The sequence below is a fragment of the Myiozetetes cayanensis genome, unplaced genomic scaffold (genome assembly GCF_022539395.1).
Source record: "Myiozetetes cayanensis isolate MyiCay16 unplaced genomic scaffold, myiCay2020 scf1, whole genome shotgun sequence".
Classification (NCBI taxonomy): Eukaryota; Metazoa; Chordata; class Aves; order Passeriformes; family Tyrannidae; genus Myiozetetes; species Myiozetetes cayanensis.
In genome coordinates, this window is record NW_026086604.1 from 110,048,899 (window position 1) to 110,073,867 (window position 24,969).

The following is a 24,969-nucleotide window of genomic DNA, read 5'->3' on the forward strand; positions in this document are numbered from 1 at the left end:
ATTCAAACCAGACTTTCAGAACTTCTTTCATAGAAGCCTTTTTCCAGGATCCTTCCCTGTCACAGGCTTACGAAATTCACTCCTCTATCACAAAATGAAGGTTCTGGGACTTCAGTATCAGGGAAGAAGCAGCTTTCAAGGCTTGCAGAACAGCTAAACCAAAATAAACCAATGCCCTTCAGTGAAGGCTATGTGAATATCTTCCTTAATAGCTAGAATTGACTCTGATATAAAATGTTTGCTATGCTAGGAGTCTGAAGATGTGACGTACAGAAAACAGGTACTTCAGCTGCATAGATCAGAGAACTTCAGAATATTACCAATTTCTTTTGTGCAGGTCCCTGTTAATTATCTATCTTACAGAGAATATCGTTTTTACTTCTGTCCTGCAAATTGATCTTGTACATATTTGTCTGACATAAAAGTTTAAAAGGTATTTTTTTTCAGGTCCAGAGGCCGTAGCACTGAGGCCCTGAGTTCTCCCGGTTAGCTGCCGGAAATTAAACCCAGGCTTTTTGATTCCCAACCATGTCTCTTTTCTATTATACCTCAGCACTGATACTCTAAACACTGAATTCTTGAAATTTGATTCTAAACTTCAGAGTCTCGGCTTCTTCATCTGTGTGCACATACCCAATGTCCTTAAATGCTCTGAACTGGTATATCTGTTTAGGGATTACTGTCTAGTATTTCTGGGACTTGGAATTTGCTCTTTTATATTCTTGGCAGAGAGTCATGAACTTGGCCCTCTGCTTACTTATTTTGGCCTTTAGCCTTTGAAGGGATATTCTCTTCTTTCCTGAGACCTGTCTTTATCTCAGCTGCCTGTGAGAACTCTGACTTTTCCCATCCTTTTTCTTCTGGTTTTGCAGGGACTCTGACCTAGTTGTGATCTGCACAGGTCACTGATATTGCAGGGAATGGGATCTTAGTCTCGATGTTCTTTTTTTCCATTTCCTTCCCCAAGTACCCATCTTAGTGCCTTCATTTTTCACTTGGCCTCAATTTAATATCTCATGCACCTTCACACTTTGCCCACTTCTCAGCATTTCATCTACTTGATGATGTTGAACTAGTTCAAATTGTCTTGCAGGTCTTTGATCCAGTTATAACATTGTGAAAATAACTATATGGAGAACGTTTCCGAAAGAGGAATCAAAACAAAAGAGTTAGATACTGTCTCACTATTTTTTTAAAAAATACTATATATTCACATCCACTTGGGCACATGCACTTGGGCATAGACTGCTAGTGCTGAAATAGTCCTTGTTAGATTAAAAATTGTGGAAAAAGTTCACATGAGATCATTAATGACTCCAAAATACAACAGTCAGTTTAGTTTCTCTTCCTCCTGGAGAAAAAAAAAAGGGTTTTGGTGATCTAAACTGTGATGATCTGAATCCTTTCAGTGAAAGTTTTACAGATGAGCAGTGTCAAATGACTTCCAATGTTGGAAAAATATTCTAGTTTTATCACATCTAAATATATACCTGTTCTATTTCAGAGAACTTTTTTTAAAAATAACCCCTCTTGACCACATGTCAATTATTAAAATTGCTTCAGTCTTTCCAGATGGCAATTAGTATATCAATTTGGACCTCATTCTGCTGCACAGTACTGTGAATATTGTGTAGGGGAAGTGTCTTTAATGTTAGATAAAAACAGGCCAGGAGGCATTCCCTGCCCTTAGGCCTAGCTCATATTCACATGGATAAATTCTCTTTCTCTCTTCAAACATGATGATTGAACCTAAATAGCTTAATACAAACATGCCAATACTGTTGCATCCTGAAAATGAGCCCAGGCAGGATGTGAGAAAGTGAGAGCTGGGATGGGTAAGTGTTGGGGATGAGGAAAACCAGGAAACAGCATTCGCTGCATGGAAGGACCAAGGGAAGGGAGAAGTTTCGTTTGAAGACTGGAAAACCAACCCTGCTATTGCCTCTACCTGCAACAACCATAATGATTAAAGACTTTACAGTGGTAGCTGTGTTAAGCTTGTGAAACCTATTCGTAGGTTGATTTCCCCCATTTTCCCTCATGGACTTTTTGCCTGCCAGGCAAAGAGACAACCCCTCATTGGTCCGTGTGCCTTGAGGTACGGACCAATCATGTTTCCCCCAGTTATCTCCTCCCTTGTCCCTGCCTCTTAATGTTTATTCATAAACCCTTACCCAATCTCTGTTAGCGGATTTGCATGCTCCGCCCCATCTCCGCCCAGGTTCCAGATCCTTCCTTAACAGACCCTATAAAACCCACCATTTTGTGTTAATAAAGTTGAATCAGCCCTTGGCTGTGCAGGGGTTCGTATGGTTGTCGTGTGTCTCTTCTTGGGGCTGCGTCATTCCCTGAACTCTACCTGCTAGCCTTTTCCTCGGCTGCTACCTTAACAGCTAAAAGCTAGCCAAGAACCCCTGTCGCTGGTTCGTTCCTTTCCTCTCTACAAAACTGCGACAGGTAAGAACCAGGCTGGGAGCATGCTAACATCTAAATGGTGTTGATGGTCATGGTCCAGAACTCAGGGCAGTGCACAGCCCTGCTTATTTCATAGAGTCATAGAATCACGGAAAGGCATGGGTTGAAGGGACCTTGAAGATCTCCCAGTTCCAAACCTCCTGCCACGGGCAGGGAACTTCTCACTAGACCAGTTTGTTCAGAGTCCCATCCAACCCAGCCTTGAACACTGCCAGGGATGGGGCATCCACAATTTCTTTGAGCAACCTGTTCCAGAGCCTCACCACCCTCACAGTAAAGAATTTCTTCAGTTTATATTTTGTAGTATGTAGTTATTAAGATTAAACTTCTTGAGTGTTTTATGTTTCATCCTAACATATAATGATCATCACTGTGCTGGTAGGGTCATAATGATGACAATTAGTAACAAGGCTGACAAGCAAGGAAAAGAACCTTTGCTATTAATGACCAAAACTTCCAGGTATAGTAAGGAAACTTTGTGAAAGTGTGAATACTTTCTCCACTTACTCCATTGCCTTTGAAACTGTTCTGTATTCTGTGACTATGAATATGTAAGTGGGCTAAGATTGGATAAACCTTTAGTCTTTCAAGTGAGGAAAAAGTTATGACCACATGGTGTTTTTGCCTTAGAAGCGGTGCCCCAGTTTGAATTCCAACTAGCTTCTTTTTTGATCAAAATTGTTTATTCCCATGGAAACTCTCCATTCACACATTGCTGTTCTGAGCCAAGTCCTTTCAGGCTTTTGTCTTGAGGTACTCTGTCCTGTATAATTCTGATCATGTAGTCATAACCCTGTGCTTCTGTACGAGCCTTCCTTTTCATCCCTAAAAATATGTAGTTTACATCTCAGTTATAAGATGACCTAACAAATACATCTCCTGTCACCTCATTTATTTGTTTAATGGTCAGTGCCACTCAGGAACACTTCACTCTTTGACTTTCAGTTGCAGAGGGAAGAAGCAGAAGTTCAACATGTGGCATGTCAGGGATGGAGAGAGAAACATAGGCCTAATTAGCATTCTGTAGGTGATTTTCATCCAGTTCATTTTTTTAAATCTTGACAGGACAGTACTGTTTTCATAGGTCTCTGATCTGAAAGTCTTAAGTGTCAAAATGGATCAGTGTTCTCTTCCTCTGTGTTGAGACCCTTAATTTATTTTTCTGCTTTTAGAAGAATAATGATCATCCACCCAACTTGGGTTAAAATATAAAGGCATCTGAGCATTCTAGGTCATATTTTTTTTTGCTGGAAAATTCCAGTCAAAGTGTTTTCCAGTATAGAACAAAGTTGATAATATCTTCGAAATATGTTTTTTGTTTATTCCTTTGGGGTTTTTTTAAGTAATATTTGAGCATTTGGAGGTAAGTTTTATTTAACCAGGGAGAGGTATGAGGAAGGAGCTTATGGCATCACTTTGTGTGCAATTGTCTTTGGCCCTGATCCTGCAACTTGATCTTTGCAGAGGAACTTATCTGAGTACTGTATAGAGGCACTTGACGTCATGGAGGATGTTTCTGTATTAAGAAATGAAACTCAACACTTAGACCTCTGGGGTACTGCTGGTCTGCACTCACACATGCAGACAGTGCAGAGATGCTCACCCAGTGTTCTGCAGAGCCCTCCATCAAGCCATGCTGCCAAAGAGCCACTGGCTGTGACCAGTGGCATAAGGATTCACTGCAGGGAGGCCTGGACTAAAAAGGTTGCGAGTCAGTGATATACAATATGCCATATTGAAGACTTTTGTTAAACTTTTGATTCCCTGCTGAGTTGTTCACAGGAATGGCCAAAGTGTTGTCAAATGCATGGGGATAGTCCTGCAGAGGGGTTTGGCAGGAATTAATAAGTAGCCAGTAACGAGTAATAATTTCTTCTGACAAGAGGGAGGCTCCTGACAGGCTTGTTCTGAGACTGACAAATTAGTCTATTCAACCTGTCCCTGAGAAGAGATGAGGACATGAGGGTGCCCCACCAGGAAACTGCAGAGCGCCATCCTAGTGGTGAGCCTGGAGCTGGATGTGGCAAACTGTATAGCTGAAGGAGTCAATAAAGGCAACCTTGCCCACAGTCCTTCTTCATCGGCAGCTAGACTGCTAATTTTGTTCCATCACAGATACCTCTACTCAGGCCGTGGCTAAGCAAGGGAATGTGACAAGGGATAACAACTTATCACCCATTTGGGGAAGGTGCTAAAACCGTGTGTTTGCACTTAAGGCTAAGTCAGTTGCTAAGAAAACAGCTGCATTGGTTTAAGCTTTTATAGTCTCTTGCTGATTGCTACTCTGTCAGCAGTTACTATTGCAGTACAAAACCTGGCAGAAAGGAACGTGTACCCATGCCTCTGCCATTCCCGTTCACAGTCTGTCATCTTAGTGGAAACCCATGTTCTTTGGTATTGCCATCTATCATGTGCATTGGGAGATGACGTGATTTTGTTTTAGACTTTGTGAGAAGGTTTAAACTAACACATTTCATGCTTAAATTAACTTTAATTGAAAATCATGCTTTTGGTTAAACTATTGCTACTTCATTGTAAAGCTAAATGCTCAGATTTGTATCTAAATACTCAAAAATGTTAACAGTTGTCGAGATTTTTTTTCTTTATTGTGGAATCATGAATTCATTGCAGACAGAGGTAACAGCTTTTGGTATTGCGGCATCATAAATGCATGCTACTTGAATCTTTATTGCACCAGATCAAATTCTTCTATGCAAACAGCAAAAATGAAATCCAAGAAAATTGCCTTCATTAAGGTATAAGTGAAACCATTTGCCATACTTACAAAGACATTCCCAACCTGCTTTTGGCATAAAATGTGTGTTTTACAGCTTATCTTGGCACACACGTCTTCTGCTCCCAATTATGAATGCCTTGGGGTGACCAAGTAAGCAATAATTCCAGCTGCTCCTGACAAAAGAAGACACTGCTGCACTGCATTATTTCTCTGATGAATGTATCTTCCCAATAAACTGAAACAGGCTTTGCATCAGCAACATCTGCAACAGCAGGGAGTTAGAAAGTGGGTCAGGTATATTGATGGTTTTGGGAAGAAGAATGAATGACGGAGGGTGTGCATGAACATGTGTATGAACGTGGATCTACTTTTGTCTTCATATTTTCCTACAAATACCTCACTAGTTGATTCAGATCCTCTGGTGGTAGCCATAGAGAGAGCTTTCAGTATAAAGTGCTTTACTCGGAGCTTCAGTACCCAAGGCTGCAAAATCTGACTCTGTTATAGTAAGTAGTAATTAATTTTCTTGAGTCATATAGGGACAGCATTTCTCCTTGTAATTCCTTAGCAAGTTCAGGGCAGGATCTAGGTAACACATTGATTGTGCTATTTTTCCTCATCACTGCTCGTTACTATTGGCTCTGGCATTGTGTACGTGATAGTGACAGCTTGAGTTGAAAGGATGTCTCAAATAAGATGGCAAATTTCAGGAGGGAAAGGATTAAAATCTGCAGACCAAGGATTACAATAGTGAAAGAGGTAAACAGAAAGTCTGTGTTGTTTTGAGCCTGGTGTTAATATATCAGGCAGCCAGGCAGGAGGACGTACTGTGGAAACATCTGCAGTGAGAAGTTTGATTCCCTGGGGTGGGAAAGGAGATTGTGTAAGCGCTAGCAAGCTGCAGTCAGACTAAGAAATCTCTGCTTTTGCTGTCTATTTTAACAACAATACCGAGCTTATGTTGTGTTGATAGCTCTGGAGACTGTCTGGCTTTCTTTGTGCTGGTTGGGCAGGGCAGATTTGGAGCACGCTCCCTTTGAGCTGCACTTTAGTTGGCTAATGCATAAACCGTAAGGAACACCTCGATGGAAGAGGAATCTTGAAAGAAGCACCGCAGCCATCAAATTTAGTCCTTTGCAGTAGCAGATAGCCCTTTGCTAAATGTTTAGAACAGGCAAGCCAATAGAAATGCTACTCTTTGTAAATACTAGGAGCCACAGAACACTTCCCCTCAAATTTGTAATAACATGAAAGGCCATAATACAAAAGGCAGAAACACAAAAGCACACCAACCTCAGGGGAAAAGGAGAAGAGACTGGGGCATTACGAGTGTGTTCAGACTCTAAACTATCAGGAGAATTTATCCCCTAAAGAAGTCTAAAAGTAAACAATCCTACAAAGTAAACATTTCATTGTGCTATTGATACAGAACAAAACCTTCCAAGTCTTCCCTGCCAAGCTGCTTTGAAAGGATTTTTTGGCTTCAAACCTTGTGACCAGCTTAACCCTGGGTGCCTGAGCAAGATGAATCATGATTTGGACAGCTGTTTATCCTCCATGTCTATTCTTTTTTTTCACTGGCCTCTATCTTCTGAGACAGCTAATGAGGTGCTGTGTTAGTATTGATTCTGGGTATAGAGATAGTGACACACACTAGAAACTGGACACAGACTTTGATGCATCTTATATTGCATCAGATGCATCTTATGTTGACCATTAACCCACCATTAGAGAGACTGTGTCAAATCTTGTAAAAAAAAATCTGAAAATAAGCTAATGTTCTTGGTTATAATGTCTGTTTGTTTTCCTGTAAGACCTTTCTTCATGATGAAGGATGAAGGAGAAGGAGCTCATTAATGACTAGCACAGCAGTCTTACTGGCTTGTTTTCCTATGTTGCTATATATGTCTATCTTAGTTTTCTCTGTTGTTGTCTACAGTAGCAAGGATCAGATAGAAAATCTGTTCTTTCCTATACATTTTTTATAAATTAAACCCCTTCAGGTGGGACTGCTGTCGAACAAGGTTAACTTTTAGAGCCTCTATCGCACACAATGTTTGTTAAAATTACCCTATGGGGTTTCAGAGCCACTAAGGGCCAAACGCTTCTAGCCTCTAAAGAAAACCAAGGAAAGGACAGGTGTAGACAATGTTAAAAAAAAAAATCAAGTGAAAGCTTTAGCACATTTTTTACACCAGGAAGTTGTATTTAACATTGTGGAACAGGACTCAGAAAAGAGGAGACTGTGAAAGAGGCATTAGTAGTTATGCTATCCTTGCACAGAAAATAGCACTTCAGCACACTAATCACCAGGTAGTTCCCAAATAGACAAACTCAACTCTGAGTTGCAAACCTTTGAAAGTCTCATGTGTAGTTCCCAAGAGGTGGGAAAGATTGGGTTTATAATGCGTTAGTTATACCAAAAGTTCCTTATTCCTTTTAGTGCTGACCAGAATTTGGGAACATCCTGAATGCAATCCTGTTATTTACCCTTTTGCTGTAACCTTTTTATTGAATAGAATTTTTTCTTGAACTGGTAAGGGAGAAATACTAATTGTCTCTCTCTATTTTTGATAGATTGCCTAATTATAAAACTAATTAGTGCCTGATTTCTATTGTTGTGAGAATTAGAATACTGAAAAAAAGCCTTACAGTAACAAAATTAAAAATACGAGATTTTTTTAATGATTCTAGAGGGGGTCAGAGACTTAGGTATTTCTTCCAACAAACTTACACATGTTTTAGAAAGGAAAAGAGAGCGCTCTTTGGGATATTTCCTTTTCTACATTAGTTCTTAAAACTAGCCTCTAAGAAAATGAGAGCAGTAAAGTGTAAAAGCTACTCAGGGCTAGAATTGTCAAGCAAAAAGTCCCATTTTCTATCAACAGAGGTTTTTCTTGAAAACTAATGGCACAATTACTACCTTCATTTTAGTACTAGAAATACTCAGGAATTTGTTGGGCACCTGTAAAGAAACCAAAGCATCCAGAATGGAACAAAAGCCCCTACTGCCACTCTGCCACTCTGCCACTGTAAATTGACGGAGTTGCAAGGGTCTAAGAATAAAGAATATATTCGTGCATATATAGGGAGGGGTCAAAAATAGTAGCAATGTTGTGTTTTGATGGCCAAACACTATAATAAAAAGCAAATGGCCTTAGAGAGTCATCTTGAAAAACTGGAAGTAATCTGAGATACCTAATTTTGCTACGGTAAATCAGTTTATATAAGGGGACTATACTATTTTTTGAGAAGTTCGAAACTATAGAGATTGACCTTTGAACAGAAATCAAATAGCTACACGATTAGGAAGAATTATCTATGTCAATATAAGTCGCTCTCTTTTAAAAGGCAGTATGCTAATTTGAGCTAGTGATTTAGCATTTTCAAATACCAGTGGTAAAGAATCTGTTTCAGAAGTCGTGTTAGTTCTTCTGTGTCTTAACTGCTACACTGACACTACAACAGTATTTAGACAAACCTTTCAAAATGGTATGCTTATGTGCAGGATGCAAACACATATTTTTAGGTTGCTGTTGACATTAAATGTTTGAGACTGTTACGATCCAGGAATGTAACGGGATTTAATGTACTACAGTTGATTGTGAAGTATATAATTTAATGGCATCTTTATCTCTGAATGTGTCATATACCATATTGCTTTATGTAAGTAGGTACTAAAATCTTACTGATATCTTTTCTAGAACAAGGTGGAAGTTTGTTTTGTTTTCTTTCCATTGTACTGCTGACAGGCCTTGTATTTTGTGACTCATTTGGCTCCATTCTTTCTGATATGCTTGTAGAGTAAGTCTTCATATTCTTCTTGTTGTCAAATACAGAAAACTATGCAGTGTTGTCATCTCTACTATTTTTAATACAACTGGTTGAGTGAGCAATCACAATCTGCATTTCTTTACCTCTGAAATCCAGAGAGACCCCAAGAGAAAAGATGCCTTGGCAAAGAATGCCATTAGTTTGAATGGAGGATGTCTCAAGAGAAAATCAGTTCTGACTGATTAAATAAAAAAAAAAAAAAAGGGGAAAAATTTGAAAATAATGACTCCTTCCTGCCTGAGTAGCCCAATACCAGCACATCTCATGGAAGAGTCTTACATAACTGAAAGATCCAGGATTTTGAAACACTTATCTCAAGTTACAACTGTTGATTTGCAGCTAACTTTTTCTGTAATTTTCTTCTTAAAGTTCTCAAAAATACTGTGGGAATTGCTGTTTTCAAGAGACCAGTTCACACAATCCTAATATCTAATACTGTTCTTAAAGCATTTGATGGTGAATGAAATAGCAGTATACGGGCTCCAGTTTAGCTCTTCAGCTGTGAATGTCTTTGCCAAAGTGAAAATGATGAAAACAGTTAAAACAACCTTTTATTCAAAACTCTTCTATTCCCTCATATGTTTACACACTGACATTTCTGCACTAGATACTCCGGTTTCTTTTTATATTTATATAATGATGATATTACAAAAGGTCTGTAGGTGTTCATGTCAAAAGACATTCCAGATTGTGGTACAATCATTAAGTGCCACCTCTTTTATCAACGCCTTCCTCAGGTTTGGAAACCTGTCCTAGGTTTGCCTCAGCTCTATCAGCAGAAACATCTGGCACTTTTCATGGGTGTTTTCTTTGGAGAAAGTGGTCTTCTGAGTACTTAGGAAGGCAAAACAGGGGTTATAGTGTTTCAGCAACAAGAATAGCCTTTTCTTCCAGGAAGGGGCTGGGACTTACACTTCTTTTTCTTTGCCCTGTCATAATTTAAAATCACTGGCTCATTCCCAAACTCAAAATGTAAAATGTACCCCATGTGCAGAGCACTATGCTGGATGTAGGAGATGAGAGTTCAGATCCTTGCTCTCTCAGGAGTATAGTAGTTAACTTTCAGCAATACATTGGTGTTCCCTTGACCTTTCTGTACCCCATACTGGCTGCAAGCTGTTTTCTTTAATCCAACAAAGGGGACTTTTAAAGTTTCGTAAGAGCTGAGAACGCTAAGAGCAGTGAGCTGCTTAGCATAATTCTTGTCCTGAGAAGTGCTTTTATTTCTTGTTTATCTCCTTTGATCTCAGAAAAGATGCTTTGTCATAGCCTAACCTTTTTCTTTGCTGGAAAATAGTTGCTGGAGAAATAACTACCAAAAACAGAAAAAATTTTGCAGACATTAGTGATATGCACTATACTGTGCCCAACTCCCAGTAATCTCTTTCTTGGCCTTAAGCTTGAATTTGTAAGGTCAGCTTGTCATATATGCTACCTGTTTGTAGCCAGTGATATAGTTCAGTGTTGTGAAAGCTGTATGAAAACCAGATGTATCGGGACAGACTGGAATTTTAGTTGAATGTGTGTCCAGTCTGAGTGTCCAGTTCACTGAACTTTCTGCAAAGGAACCTAGATATTAAAACAACTTCCACTTATCACAATCACGATGTTTGGCATAGCTGTCCCTTTAAAGCAACAGTGTACACTTGGACAAAAGGGTCATTGAAATACATAATTTCTGTCTGTGCTAGCATGAGAGAGCAGACATAAGCCAAAAGTGCCTTCTGGTTTCATACAGCTAACGCTATCTTGAAGAAATTAATCCTTCCCTATTGCTGCTCCGTTTCTTCTGGAAGAAAGAGAAGTAATAAGCCACCAAACTGAAATGAGCTCTCTAATTTACATGAAGTCTTTACCTTATTTAAAATGTTACCATTAAAAAACCACTTTGTTCTGGTTGTGGTATGGTGACATCTGTTTTCTTCTTGCCTGTTGCTAGTCTCTGTATCCTAGCCATGACATCAAGTGTTACAATCTCTGCATGCAGCAATTTCATTTTACTTCAGACTTCTCTATCCGTAACAGGTCTTCACACAAACATAAGAAATCAAACTTATTGCAGTGAAATTGTCCAAAGTCACATCAGATATAAAGATGGCTCAAAGAACCTTTTTTTTCCCCTCAAACGTGATTTCTGGCTGCTTGATGTGCATTGTTTGTACACAGAATTCTACATTTACTATGGAAGTGAGTGTTGGAAGTAATTTCATTTGCAGAACCCACAGGCTAGTTTTTTGCTAAATAACATTGCTCAGCGTGGTTCTGAAATCGCCTGCTGCTTTGCATCCTTCTTAAATGTTATGTGGTCTGTGACTCTTTTTTTGCAATTGGAATGAATTCACATAAAATTTGTCTTGAATTGATATAAATTTCATTCTTTCCTGAAGTTTACAGAGGTGGGAAGCTGAAGCATTAGGCCTCCTTACTTAACAGAACTACATGTTCTGGAAGACATCGTAGATGTGTTTCACTTAAACAGGTCTAGCACTCCATCCAACGGAGGTCACTGTGTGGTACCTCTCAGAAGCAAACACAGATAGCAGAGAGTTTGAGTTCATTTCTTGGACTCATGTTACCTTCTGGGGCCTGCATGTTATGAAGGACATAAATCCTGATTCTAGAAACAATATTCATGCCTTTTATTTTATGGCTTGCTAATAAGACAGTTAGAGCTTTTGTCAGGAAGGTATTTCAGGATGACATACTTACCCTGCTCAAAATTTCCTAGCTTTTATTTTTTTTGAAAACCTCAAGGGATTATTTTTTTTAGATGGGGAATGAACATGCAAGATACTTTATGGGGAAAACTAGTTATACAGGGTTTTCTTAAGATTCCTGACACTACAAAATGTCAAAGTGGAGGGTTTTCCCCTTCTCTGTTTTGTCAGCTCTGGTCTCACCCTCTTTAAAATTCATTGTCTCAAGAATATCTAGTGAAGCCTGATTCAACAGTATCTGTAAACAATTTTGTTGAAGAGACAACGTGGGTGAGTCTAACTGATGCAGCTAACCAACGAGTGAAAACCTGTCTTTTTACTAATTGCATCTTCTACTTTTGTATTCTTCATATAACATCAAAGATAAACCAAGGACTGATCTGTGATCTGTTCAGCCAGCACACATGATCATTTGTTATCCCCCTGTGCATGGCAGCACTCTGGCTGCAGCAGCGTCACTCCAAGGGGGCCACAGGCCAAATATCCAGCTTTGAGGAAGAGTCTGCAGCTTGTCCTGAGCATTGTGTTACTTTTGTTACTTCTTTAGCAATATCTAAGCCTGCTAATTTAAAGATAGCTCATACATGCCAACACTAGGTGCAGTGATTGCAGCAGTGTGGTATCTGCTGTTACTTTAATTTTTTTCTATTCCTCCTCTCTAATCCCCTTGGCTTAAAATAGGTTATGATTCTTGCATTAAAAAAAAAAAAAAACCACAACAAAACCCCCACAAAAAACAGAAAGAAAAAAGCTATGTGCACTTCTAGTATATTTTGTTTATTAAAAAAATCAAACACAGACACATAATAAAGATGAAAACACCTTGGTTTTATTAGCCATTTCTCCCTAAGTTTCTCTGTTTAGAACAAAATGAAATGGGTAAATGTGAGTTATATAACTATCAAAAGATTTTGGTAATGTTGTAAACCATAAGAATGAAGCTTGTATAATCTTCTTCTTTGTAGTCAATGAGATCTTAAGTTAAAATTAGAGTCTGAGATTTGAAATATCCTCCTTTTTTCTTTTTTACAGTTCTTGAATGTGATTTCCTTCTTGTGCCTGCTCCCTCTTTTGTGTGATTCAAATAGCAAACAGAAGCCCTTCTCTAAACTTGTTGACCATCCTATTTTTAATTTGCAGGAGTGATTCAATCCCACTGAATACAGAAGGGGCAAGCAACTTCATAAATCTGAGTAATAAGATTTCTTAAGCATTATTTTATCATAAGGATCTTTTCTAGAGCACATATTTTCCCCAGAAAAAAATTTGATTAAAACATAATGGGTGAAACAGTATGCTGATCCCAAACCTTGAGAGGGTCCTCCTCCCATGAGGTTCACCTCCCACCAAAATCAGCCTCAGAGAAGGGATATGACATGACCTGGTTTACCAACATTGATTTAAGGAGAATATACAACACATACCAGTTACTCAAAAATAGTATTGCAATTTCAAGATCAGGCACCTTAGGTAGTCTACTGTTTAATAATGTATGTTGCATGACTTCTTTTATTAAACATGGGAATAATAACAGATCTGTAATTATCATTATTGACTTGAATGAACAACACTCAGTCTTGAAAGTTTGCATGCTCAAGGGTTATAAATTGCCCTGTTTGGATTACCCTACTTCCCTCCCCCCCCCCAAAAAAAAAAGTGATTTAACATATTTAAATACACAACATGGATATCTAAGCTGGGTCTGTGAAGCCAGAAAAGATTTGCCAGCAAGTTGACTAAATTACTGCTGGCTTTGTTGTCTTTGCTGATGCCTCTAGGGTCCAAGCCTCACTAAGTATGTTATGTCATTTTGAGCCTTGATGTTCTGAACAATGTGTTTTGTCAGCCATCCAATGCCATATTGTTCCTTTGAAGGCATCAGATGCTGCAACTTGAGAACCTAACTACTTCTTCACTTTACTGTATAGACTGATCAGTCTTCACCTTTGGTGGGTCTCTAGTAGCACAGCAACATTATTCCTCTAGGCATCAAATAGGTAATGAATGCCCTTCCACCTCTCAATGCTTTTTCTTCACTGTCTTGGTTACCTACACCAGACTACTAATGTTTGAGTACCATAGGTGATGTTGATACCAATGGAAGCAACCACAACACTTCAATTATTAATGCTCCAGGGTCTGATTTTCATAAGCAGCTTTCTTTCCCCACTCCATTTGGAGTTGTGAATTCCTTGTCATTCTAAAAATTGAGCCCACAGCTTCCCCTGGAGAAAATGCAGAAAAAGACCCGAAACTCTATTTTATGTACGTTCCAGGTTAGATTTGTAAAGTATAAGGTAACTTTAAAAGCTTTCATCTTTAAGACCATCTAAAGGGCCTGCATTTTTCTAAATAATTTCTAAAAGTCAGAGCCAACCACAGGGTGTTAGAGTTTGCATATTAATATTAGGTATGTCAAAATTTTTGAGCCTCTTAAATAAAATTGAGTGTTTTTTTGGAAAATATCCTTGTTTTGAATTTTGGAGTAGTGGATTTGAAAAAAAAATTACATGCTATCTCTAAAATGAATTTTCTTCAACATAATTCTTTCTCTCTTAAGTAAGGAATGTATTGTTATTCTACTGTTCTAACTATTTGTTTACAGCCTTTGGGGTTCTGCATAATTTAGAGAAGGTTCCTTACTTGTTGAAGAGGTTTTGTCTTCATAGAATAAACTTCAGGGAGAAGGAAGGATGATGAAAACAGAAAGGCCACTGAGGTCAACATTACCATGTCAGCTTTGGAAACAGAGGAGAGAAGATGCAAGTTCACATCCTGGTAAATACAACAATTTAAGAAGAATGTTAGTTCATCAATGTTTAAATGCAGTTCTCAATAGTTTATGTGCAACACAATTCAGTTGTGTGGTCCTGGCTGCCTTCAGAGAGGTAGGCATTACTTGTTGTGTCAAACCTTTTAGTCCTCATTGCATACCACAGCTCATTATGGGGGATCATAGCTTCAGGTGAGGTAACTTGATTCATTTATGCACAAGCTGGGCAAGAATTTCATAAATATTTAAAGCTGATGTATATTTACTAGTGTAATATTGCATATTGAATTAGTTCTCTGGATTGCCTGCCAGCATTTCAAACCTTGGGTTTAATTATCACATTACCTAAGTCTGATGGTCAGTGTTTTTAATAGATTCATTCTTCCGCCCTTTCCTTCAGCTTCTCCTTAAGCTCGTCTGAGCTCCTTTATGACCCAGAGGAATTGAAATACTGTCAGCTTAGTGCACTGACAAATGAAAATAGGTGACTAATGTTGATTGTCTTTCATATTTCATACTCTGCTTGCCAAGAATGTCTCATGTACTGTGATTGTTTAGAATCCTACACACTTAGGGTAGTCATGTTTGTCAGACTGATTGCAGTCGGTTGACAAAGAATATCATCTTGAGCAGATGCTCATCAGCTGCCACCCCTTCTTATAAATACCTAGTCTAAGAAAAAAAAATTAAGACACAAAGGACTATTTAGTCATATGGTCTGATTTCCTCTGTATCCTGTGTCATTAAATTTCACACATGTACAAGCAGTATGAGGGCAGTAACCTGCATTTGGCTAAAACTTGTCTTCCAGAAAGACATCTTGTCCTGGCTGGGGGACATGTAACCATTAAAAATTTCTTGGTGCCTTTGTTAGCTTGTTTCAGTGACGTATTGTCACCTTAAGAAGAAAAATTGTGTGCTTTATTCGAATTTGTCTCACTTTAGTTTCTACTACAGGTTCTTGTTATGCCATTCTCTGCTAGACTAAAGTGCCCTTCAGAATGCAGTATTTTTTTCTCCATAGAGGTACTTACGTGCTGTAATCAAGTCAATCTTTTTGATACGATAAACAGATTGTGCTCTTTAAGTCTCACTTAGCAGAATTTTTCTTCAATTTTCAAGTCACATTTTCAGATCTTAATGAGCGCCCTCTACAATTTTTTGATGTTCTTTTTAAAACATGGTGAGGAACACAGTATACAAGATTGGTCTCATCAGTGATATATCCAGAGATGAAACTATCTCCCCTACTTCCTACTCCCCTGATGCAGGTTAATCCTTCCTTTTACCAACATCAGAGAGAGTGTTTATGATGTGTTGGTGACTACAACCCCAAAATCATTTCCAACAAGTGCCATTTCCTTCTCAGTACACACCTACAGTCCTTCAAGCTTGTTTACTGGGATTTAATTATAGTAATTATGCTTTAGTTATAGTAAATGTATTTTGTTTGACAAGGTCCAGTTTGCCACTCAATTCAATTCAGACTACTTCACATGGTTGCCTGATACCTTTGCCATTTCTCTCCTTTTTGCGTCATTTTCAAATGTGATCCTTTTTCACAAAAACATACAATTCCTTTAGTGTTCATTACTTTTTGTCATCAGTCATTTAGGCTGATTAGTCATTAGTAATTAGCCAATTTAGCATCTGCTTTAATGATCTCACGGGATACTACATTTTCTTCCAGACTTGCTTAAAAGTCTGAATTGTCACTATGCACATAGCCAAATGAGCAATCTCATCAAAGAATGAATTTAGAGAAGTTTGATTAGACTTGATCTTCCTAAAAAAGACTGGAATTATTTCTGTTATTTCTTTGAAATATTTTAAAATTAAATTTTATTCCCATTACTATTTAGGGTGCTTATGTTGGCCTGTATTTTTCTCTCATTGCACTTGCCCCTTTTTGACTACTGGTATAACATTAGCACACCTTTGGAAATTCACAGGTATTCCAGTGTTTACTAGCACAGGTGAAAAAGCCTACATATCTGGATCTGGGACTAAAAGTTGTCTAAGTTTTCTTGTAGAAGAGTGTTCATGATTCCTATCTTTCTTGATAACTAGCAGGCTGGACCAGTTCTTCACAATTCCCTTGACATCCACCTACTTGTTCCTTTTGTAGCACAAAAGTACTTACTGAACATATTTACACTTTCCACACCAACAAAATACCACACTTAGTAATGGACCGGTACCATCCCTGGGTTTCCTTTTGCTCCTAACACACTTTAAATGTCCTCTTTATCTTTGGCTCCTAAACCATGGATTCTTTGCTTGCCTATGAACTTATTTCTGTTATTGTAACTGTAATTTATGCGATTTCTCTTTGTTTTCCATTTTCTTTCTAACTGCCACGTTTGAGTTTTTATGGTAAAGTTACTGCCTTCTGTGAATGCAAAGTCATAGTCTTTTGGCCATTTAATAGAGGCTTTAAGAGAGCTCCTCTTTTGATGTTCATACTAAACACGTTTTGCCTTGTCGGTTCCCTTTACTGTTTTTCTCAGTTTGAGGAAATTAGCTCTCTTGAAGCATCAGAAATGCATAGTTTTGACTGCAGCTGTCTTTCATTTCCCCATGATGAATACAATCAGCTTGTTCCCAGGCAACTACCAACTTTTTAATTTGGTGACATCCACCACTTTTATCTCTCACAATGAGGCTCTAATATTTATCCCAGAGCAGGATATCTACTGGGCTACAAAATTACCTTCTCTAATTATAGAAGTCTTTAATGACTAGGTAAAGTCTGCTGTTAAGTGAAAAAAGAGCTATGCTTATTTCCCCACAAACAAGGAAAATTAGGATACTACATGTGAATAAACATTTAATTCATGTGCGAATATTTAACTGACTTTTGAAAATATTTGTCAGATTTCAATCAGGCCCAAATTTTAAGGGAAGACAAACTTTTGGGGGCATTGGTACTTAATTTTTGGACACTTTCAGACCTTTTTGTGACTAATGCATTATGTCCAAAAGAAAGCTTGTTTACTTTTTTAAGAGGTAGTAATTAGGAAGAAATTTATTTTAAGAAATAGTAATTAAGAGAAAATAAAGGGATGAGAATTAAGAAGGCCTGTGTTCTATTGACTAGAACTGGTGTCCTGGAATGAACTGCAACAGGGATGTCAGCCACAACTCATCAAGAGCTCTATTCAGCTTGGAGAAGGGTAGGCTTAGTGGGGGGCTAAATGCAGTCTACAACTTTCTTGTGAGGAGTGTGGAGGGACAGACACTGATCTCTTCTCTGTGGTGACCAGTGACAGGACCAGAGGGAATGACCTGAAACTGCGTCGGCGAGGTTTAGGTTGGATATTAGAAAACGGTTCTTCACGCAGAGGGTGCTTGGGCACTGGAACAGGCTCCCCGGGGAAGTGGTCACAGCACCAAGCCTGACAGAGTTCAAGAAGCGTTAGGACCATACTCTCAGGCACATGGTGCGATTCTTGGGGATGGTCCTGTGCAGAGCCAGGAGTCGGACTCGATGATCCCTGTCGGTCCCTTCCAACTCAGAACATTCGGTTGATTCTGTGAAAACTGCCCTCGGCGGGCTGTCGTGCCCGGCCAGGCGGATGGCAGCGGGCTGGGCTGGGCTGGGCTGGACCAGCCCGGCTGCCGACTGCCTGTCGCCAGGAGCACCACGCAGCCCCGGGCACAGTTTTGAGGCACCGGGCCAGGCTTCAGAGGCACCAAAACAAACTCTGTCACAAGCAGCGACAGCCCCCCGAGTTCGCAAGACAGGCCACCCCCGGTCATTAAACCACCCACCATCCCCGCCTTTAGCGCAGCCCTCGGAGGCAGCCAGGCTGCCTGCGGGCGGCACCGCTCGGGCTGTGCCCCGTCGCCCGCCCCCGCCGGGGGAGGCGGATGGCGGCGGGCCAGCGGCGACGAGGGTATTAATAGGCGGCCCGGAGGAGCGGCCAGGCGGCTGCGGGTGTGCGGGGCGAAGGCTGCGGGCTCGGCTTCTCTCGGCGCGGGAGCCACGCCGGGGAGGTGCCTCCCCTCGCCTCCGGTCCCACCTCGACGGCGAGATGGAGGGTAAACGCCGGCGGGGCACAGCCGCCTTCTCCCCACTCTCTCCCCGCTACAGCCGCGCTGCGGCCGCCGGGGCGGCGCCCTCTGGGCCGGGCGGAGGGGCTGGAGAGGGCCGGGAGGAGGGGAGAACCTCGCTCTGTGCCCCGCTCGGGGCTTTGAACTCGTTTTCCGGCCGGCGGGGGCTCCAGCAGCCTCCCCACCACTGGTGTCGCCGGGCCTGGCGAGGATAGGGTCCTCCGGGCAGAGCAGGGAGGCAGGGTCGGCTCGCAGCCCAGATACGGGAGGCGTAGCTGCCTGTTGGGTGTCGACCTGTAACCTCCACTTGTTACAGCGCAGCAGCAGCAGCGTAGCCAGAATGGTTTAATAACGTACAGGCTTTGCAACAGTTATCATGAAAGCATTGCAGACCAGTATTTTTTTTGTTGAAATAAATTATCTTTAAAGAGGGGTGCCTTTTATTTTATTTTTTTTTTCCCCTGCTGGCACCAGAATAAAATAGGCATGGTAGTAACAGTGTTTCACTTCGGAACAAAAGGTCTCAGTAAGGGAGAAGTTAATCCTGTTTTATAAATGTATTGTCAAGCTTTTCCTACCTGTGTTAAGAGGAAGGCCTTGCTTCATAAAATGATGAAAAGTAAGTGTTGGCCATATGTTTATGAAAACTGAGAATGTGGATGACTTGTGGCTAATACAATAATGAGACTGCTGGAGGAGCTTAGCAAATGCAGAGATTAAATTGCCGTACACCTAGGATTCAAAACATTATTTGCAAGGTTGAGAGGCAAGGAATTCTTTGGTCTTGTGAGTGGAAGCTGGTTGCTAAGTCAGAAAATAGTAAAAGTGTTTGCAGATGGCTTCCTCCTCTGCCACAAGATCAATATTCTTGATAAGAATTTCTCTACTTATCTCAAATTGAGAATCTTATGAAAACAATCAAAAAAGGTTTGAGATCGAGTACGTTTCTTTTTTTTTTTTTACCCTAAGCATGGGTGAAACAGCAGAAAATTTTTTATCCCCAGGTTGAGAAGGCTCCTAGCTTGTCTCCCAGAGGTTCAGTGTCTGGCATTCATGGGTGATCCAAGTTATTAGCACTATTTTGGCAGACAAATCACCAAACAAAAGAATGTATTTGAAAGAAGACTTCAGAGACTTAATATTTTGAAAACCATTACTCCCTTTTGCTTTACTTGATGTAAATTTAATGAGCATTGTAAAGGTACATGACAATTCTAGTGTAATATCACCAGATATATGTGATATAACATGATCTGATCCGCATAGTAGTCTAAGGCTATACTGTAGCGACAGCTGTACTATGTGAGTAGCAGGAGCAGTGCTGTGACAGCAGCTCCAGAAGTGATTTGCTTCAGATGCAGCTTGTATTTATATCCTCTACCAGGACAACACCAAAGATATGCTGTCAGTAGTCACTAAGACTGGTGGTTTAGCTGGGTAGTATGTTCTTGTTCAAATATTGCCCGATGTATGCTACCCACAGTCTAATTTTGTTCCAAAATCATTGGCTTGCGCTGGTAAGACAGAAAGTGTCTGGTGGTAATATGATACCCACCCTTGTTGCTGAAGGCTTTCCAGTCTCTCTTGCTTATTCATGAGTAGCATCTGTAATTTCTATGCACTTTCTCTCTCATAGAGAATCCTTTACTCTCCCAGTCTTCTTTTTCCTTTACCTTTGGTGATTTACCATGTTTACTGTCAGGTGTCCCCCTCCACCTTCCCCCAAGCAAATGTGAATCCATTGTTAAAACCAGACCTTTTGGGCTGATATGTGGAGATTTTTTTTCTAATACTGATTTTATGGGCTCTTAGCTTTTAAGGTTATACTGGAAAACACCTAGGAGACAAAGTCTGAAGGCACCTGCCCGTTGCAGCACTAGCATTGTGTTTGCTTTGCGCAGCCGGAGCAGCTGGCAAAGTGGACGCAGTTGCACTGGAGACTTGTATGTGCGTAGAGTTAACACCTTGCAGTGGCTGCTGTGGTGATTGCAGTAGGAGCAATCTTGTGGGGGGACGCTGTGGGTTGGTTTTCTTGTTTGTTTGTTTGTTTTTCCCTTTTTTTTAATGCTGTTACTGTATCTGAAAGTGTGCACTGGAGTTTCATCTTGCTGGTTGCTAATTGAGCCTAATTTCTCTCACCACTGTCCACAAGGGAAGCCTTAATGACTATGCAGGAATGAGTAAGAGGATTTTTTTGGAGGGCTAGATTCCACTAACACAAAAGACAGCAAAATCCCATTAATGAGAGGAGGCCAAGTTGTAAATTCCTACTCCTAGCTGCAGAAAGGGATCTTGACATATCCTTCAGTCCTTTGGCATCAGGGTAGTTTTCCAAGGTTGTTTTGGCATGGAGAAAGCCTGGCAAATTCTGTACTAGGAGAAAAAAAAAATAGGTGGGCTGTTCCCTTGTGGGGAATAAGGGATGAATGTATTAAGCAGATTCTCAGACAACATGCTAGCTCATGAAGAACAACGAACAGAGTCAGAGCTGGAAACCACAAGGGGAAGGGCGCAGCCAGCATTTATGCAATATGCTGCTTTTTAACTTCTGAATTGCTATCTACTCTGTGTGTATATGGTATGTTTGGGGTCTTATGTGGTTTATGTCACCAGCAGATTGGGGAGGCGAGTCAGCAAATATTTTGTGTAAGATGTTGCTATGTTGCTGCCTCAGACTGCTGTAATGTGAAGCATGGTGAAGCATACTGGAAGTTAGTGTGACTTTAAGGCTCTGGTAATGTGACACTCAGGTTAGTATTTTGGTCAGAGCAGAGGAATAGGATCTCTCCTGTGTCTTAAAATCTTATCTGATAAGAGAGGTCGTAGGATCTTTGCTAATATCACTTCATCAGAAGAAGGGAAGCATAGGTTTGCAAGAAATGAAGCTTGCATCAAATAAGGTCATTGCGTGAGAGTGCATTCATGGTGCTTTAAAATTAATAAGAATTTTCTTGGCAGTTAATGAACATTTAGTGAAGAAGCTTAATTTGACATTTGAAAAGTTCAATAAATAATTTTTCTTTCTTGATTAAGGCATCTTTTAAGCTGTCACTTGTACAACCAAGAGTTGTCACTTTTTAATGCAATAAGAGATCTTGTTGCATACTGATTCAGCTATTAATTGCCTATTAAACAGTTTAGATTTCATGTGCCTTAATTTCCCAGCCCTTATCTATTTTAAGCTGGCTGCTTCTTTAAAGATCATTGATATTTGCATAAGCATTTATTACACATTCAAGGCAGAAAAAATGGACACATTGAAGTACATGTCTTTGTATTTCTGTGACTTCCCCCAACCTGTGGAGAGATTTGGGATAGTTTTTTGTGTTCATCCCAGATGTTTACAGAAACTAACTCTTTAAGTTTTGCAAAAATCAGAAGTTAAATTTCTTATCTTTTCTTTTGCTTTGCCTCATGTCATAAATGGCAGAGGTTGCTGGAAGTAGTTATTTTTGTAAAGCATTGATGAGTCAAGGATACTCAGCAAGACATGGCTAAATTGGGACCATTCATCCCCTTTTTTATTCACCTATCTGTGCACACAAGTTATCTTATTTTAGCATTAATGGGGCTTATACATGTGCAATGAGGGAATAATTAATTGAAAAGGCAAATGATTGTTGCTCTGTGGCATGTCAGAGGTTGTTTCTGTTGATTGTTGTCAGGTCTAGTCTAAGGGCAATAAAAGCTGTCTTTGACCTGATTCAGATGTATGGTTTTGGGTTTTTTTAAATGAAAAACTTGTCAAGTGTCAGTAAATAGAATTGAAGTTCTTCCACATCATGACTATGATGAGGAAAGTGGTTCTTAGACACCAAGGCATTTTGTCAGCAAAGTAGCAATAACTCTACAAAGTAGTTGGTCAAACCTAGATAATCTGAAAGAGCTTGTGGCTCTAAAGCTTGGATGTCTCTGCCCTTTGTCATGTCTCATGTAAGCTGAAAAGCCTCATAAGTATGATCTTATGCATTGGCAAATGTCAAGGTTTCAGCAAGAAAGGTTGCAGTGTCTCACTGAGCTGCTTAAACTAATTTTTTTCAAGCCGACCTACTCCATTGTTAAGGGATTATTGACTCCCCTTTTGGGCCACTATATCATGTTTCAAAGCTGTTATACCAGCCTGAAGGGGAAAGAGCAAGCAACAATTGCTGTACGTGCCTGGTATTTGGTTGCGATGCTAATGTCAAATGACTGATTCAAGTTTTGGCATGGTCAAGCATGGTCAAACAAAACCCTGAACAAAATAAGTTTTCCGTCTTCTGCCTTTTTTAGAGGAAAAATGGAATACATGGGTGTAGTCAGACTACTGACAGTGTGGTGGCTCTGTTTGGGCCTCTTTCAGCTGCCTTGCTGTGATAGGGATCGTACGGTCTTATTGGTGAGTCGCAGCATGCATAGTGTGATCAGATCTGTGCTTCTACCAGGCCTCATCCAGGCTGATGCTCTAGAAAAGGACTGTTAGTGTCTTCTGCTGGCACTTGTCTGTGTCACCCAGCAGCTTGGCCTCTTGCAGCTCAGGAGGGGTTTCCCAAAATCACATGGTTAAACCCATAGCAGGCACAATCTGAAGTGGTGTGTCCTGAGCACTGCTTGGGTCCCTCACCTGTGCAACTGGTCTCTGCTGATCTGATTAGCAATGTTATATTAGTCTGTGCAAAGCAGCTTGCTCTATTTTGAAAGTACGTTGGGTTACTTTGAACTACTTTTACATTGAATTAATAGGATAATAATTTATGAATATCTACATAAAAACTAGTTCAGAGGACCTAGTGGGCTGGAAAGTTACATCCTGATTTACTATGCACTAGCTTCCCTGTGTTAGCAAATAAGGGTGTATCTCAGAGATATGAGTTAGTGAACAGCAACTGGAAATCCTTTGTAGGAAGCAGAAAATATGAAAGTGTGTATGATATTAAGAAAAAGCAAAGGGAAGGAGTTGTTTTGACTGTCAATTGAGTGTAGAGGTTAAACTTCCTAAAATGAAATTTAGACTTTTCATCTATTTCTACATTTTAGCTTGCATTGAATCCCATAAAACTCAGTTTTAGTAAATTACTACTTTCTTAGTTGATTTTGAAAGACTGGAGATAAAAATTTATTTTATATTATGACTAAAAATATAATTCTTGCATGAAATTACAGACTGTCATTAACTCTTTGAAATCATGTTGCAGAACTTTAATTTGGAAAAAAATCCTGTTTGTGTCTTCATTATTTATTTTTTTTGCAGTGGGAACCAGGAAGATCAGAGGGATTCCATATATTCTATGTGGGTCACACATTTATTCATCACTTCTGTCTCAACTCAGACTCCTGAAGTTAACTGCCATTCCATGCACTGTGCCTTTCATTGACTTAGATGTTGTGGATTCAGTCACTTTCCCACAGAGAAAGGAACATTCATTGAATGTTCATTATCGATGTGCAACTTTTAGTTAAAATAAACCCAATTTTGTTTCTCATATGCTTCCTTCACTGTTAACAGGTGTTAAAAATTGAAACATGTGAGCTGAGAGAATCTCATTGGGTTCAGAGAGTTGGGATTTCCATTTCATAGCTGGCATTTGCCATTTCTCAGTTTTGCATCAAGGTGAATTCTGATTCTCCACAGCCTTTCTTCCTAATTGGAAATGTTACAGCATGAATCATTCCCGCAGTTGCTTGGTTAGGACATTGTGAAATTTTTATGAAATATTAACATCAGTTCCTGAGCTTTGGCTGCATAAAAATTTCTCATTCTTTTTTCTTAATTTTTTCTCCTGTTTTTGGTTTTATGTTGTTGTGTCTTCGTTTATTTTTTGCTTGTTTGGTTTTTTGCTTTTGTTTTATTTTAAAAAGAAATCCTGCCTAGGACTTTTGTGTATAACAAGTGCTTGGCACACAGCAAATGGGCACATCATGACATGAGCATTGAGCTAATAAGAGTGCTCCCTCAGAACTCTGGGAATACCTCTGAAAGGAGGACCTCTGTCCCAGTGTGGACCTTGTGTTCCCTGTCAGATATTCGTTACTGGGTTTCCTCTCCAAATTTCACTCTCCTCCCAACCTTTCCTTTCAGAAGGGGAAATTCAGGTGTGGGATGGAGAACAGGACCCATTTGTTGTGCTGTTGCTGTTCAGTGCTAGCAGTGTTCTCAATGAGTCTATTCAGGGGCTTTTGAGCCCGTACAGAAGCACTTCTGTTTTCCTTGGGTCCTGCTCTACAAAGGTCACATCTGCCTTTTCATGGTCATAGGGTTCCTGTGGGAGGGGGCTGTTGCAGCCCTTCTGAGGGGAACACCCAACTTGTTCGCTGCACACAGGGCTGGTCCATAAACCTTCAAACAGGATTATATAATACAGGGGGAATTGCAAGAGCCCTACTATACCTGTGCCTAT

General features: G+C 39.9%; 1 protein-coding gene across 1 annotated transcript in view; it reads left to right on the forward strand.

Annotated features, from left to right (window-relative positions):
* The first annotated feature begins 18,480 nt into the window (after positions 1–18,480).
* The window catches only part of GADL1 (glutamate decarboxylase like 1), an 83,503-nt gene continuing 77,014 nt past the window's right edge, over positions 18,481–24,969 (forward strand). Inside the window, exon 1 of the mRNA XM_050322076.1 lies at positions 18,481–18,580. Coding sequence (XP_050178033.1) covers positions 18,574–18,580 — 7 coding nt within the window. The 5' untranslated portion in view covers positions 18,481–18,573. The remainder of the gene's footprint in view (positions 18,581–24,969) is intronic.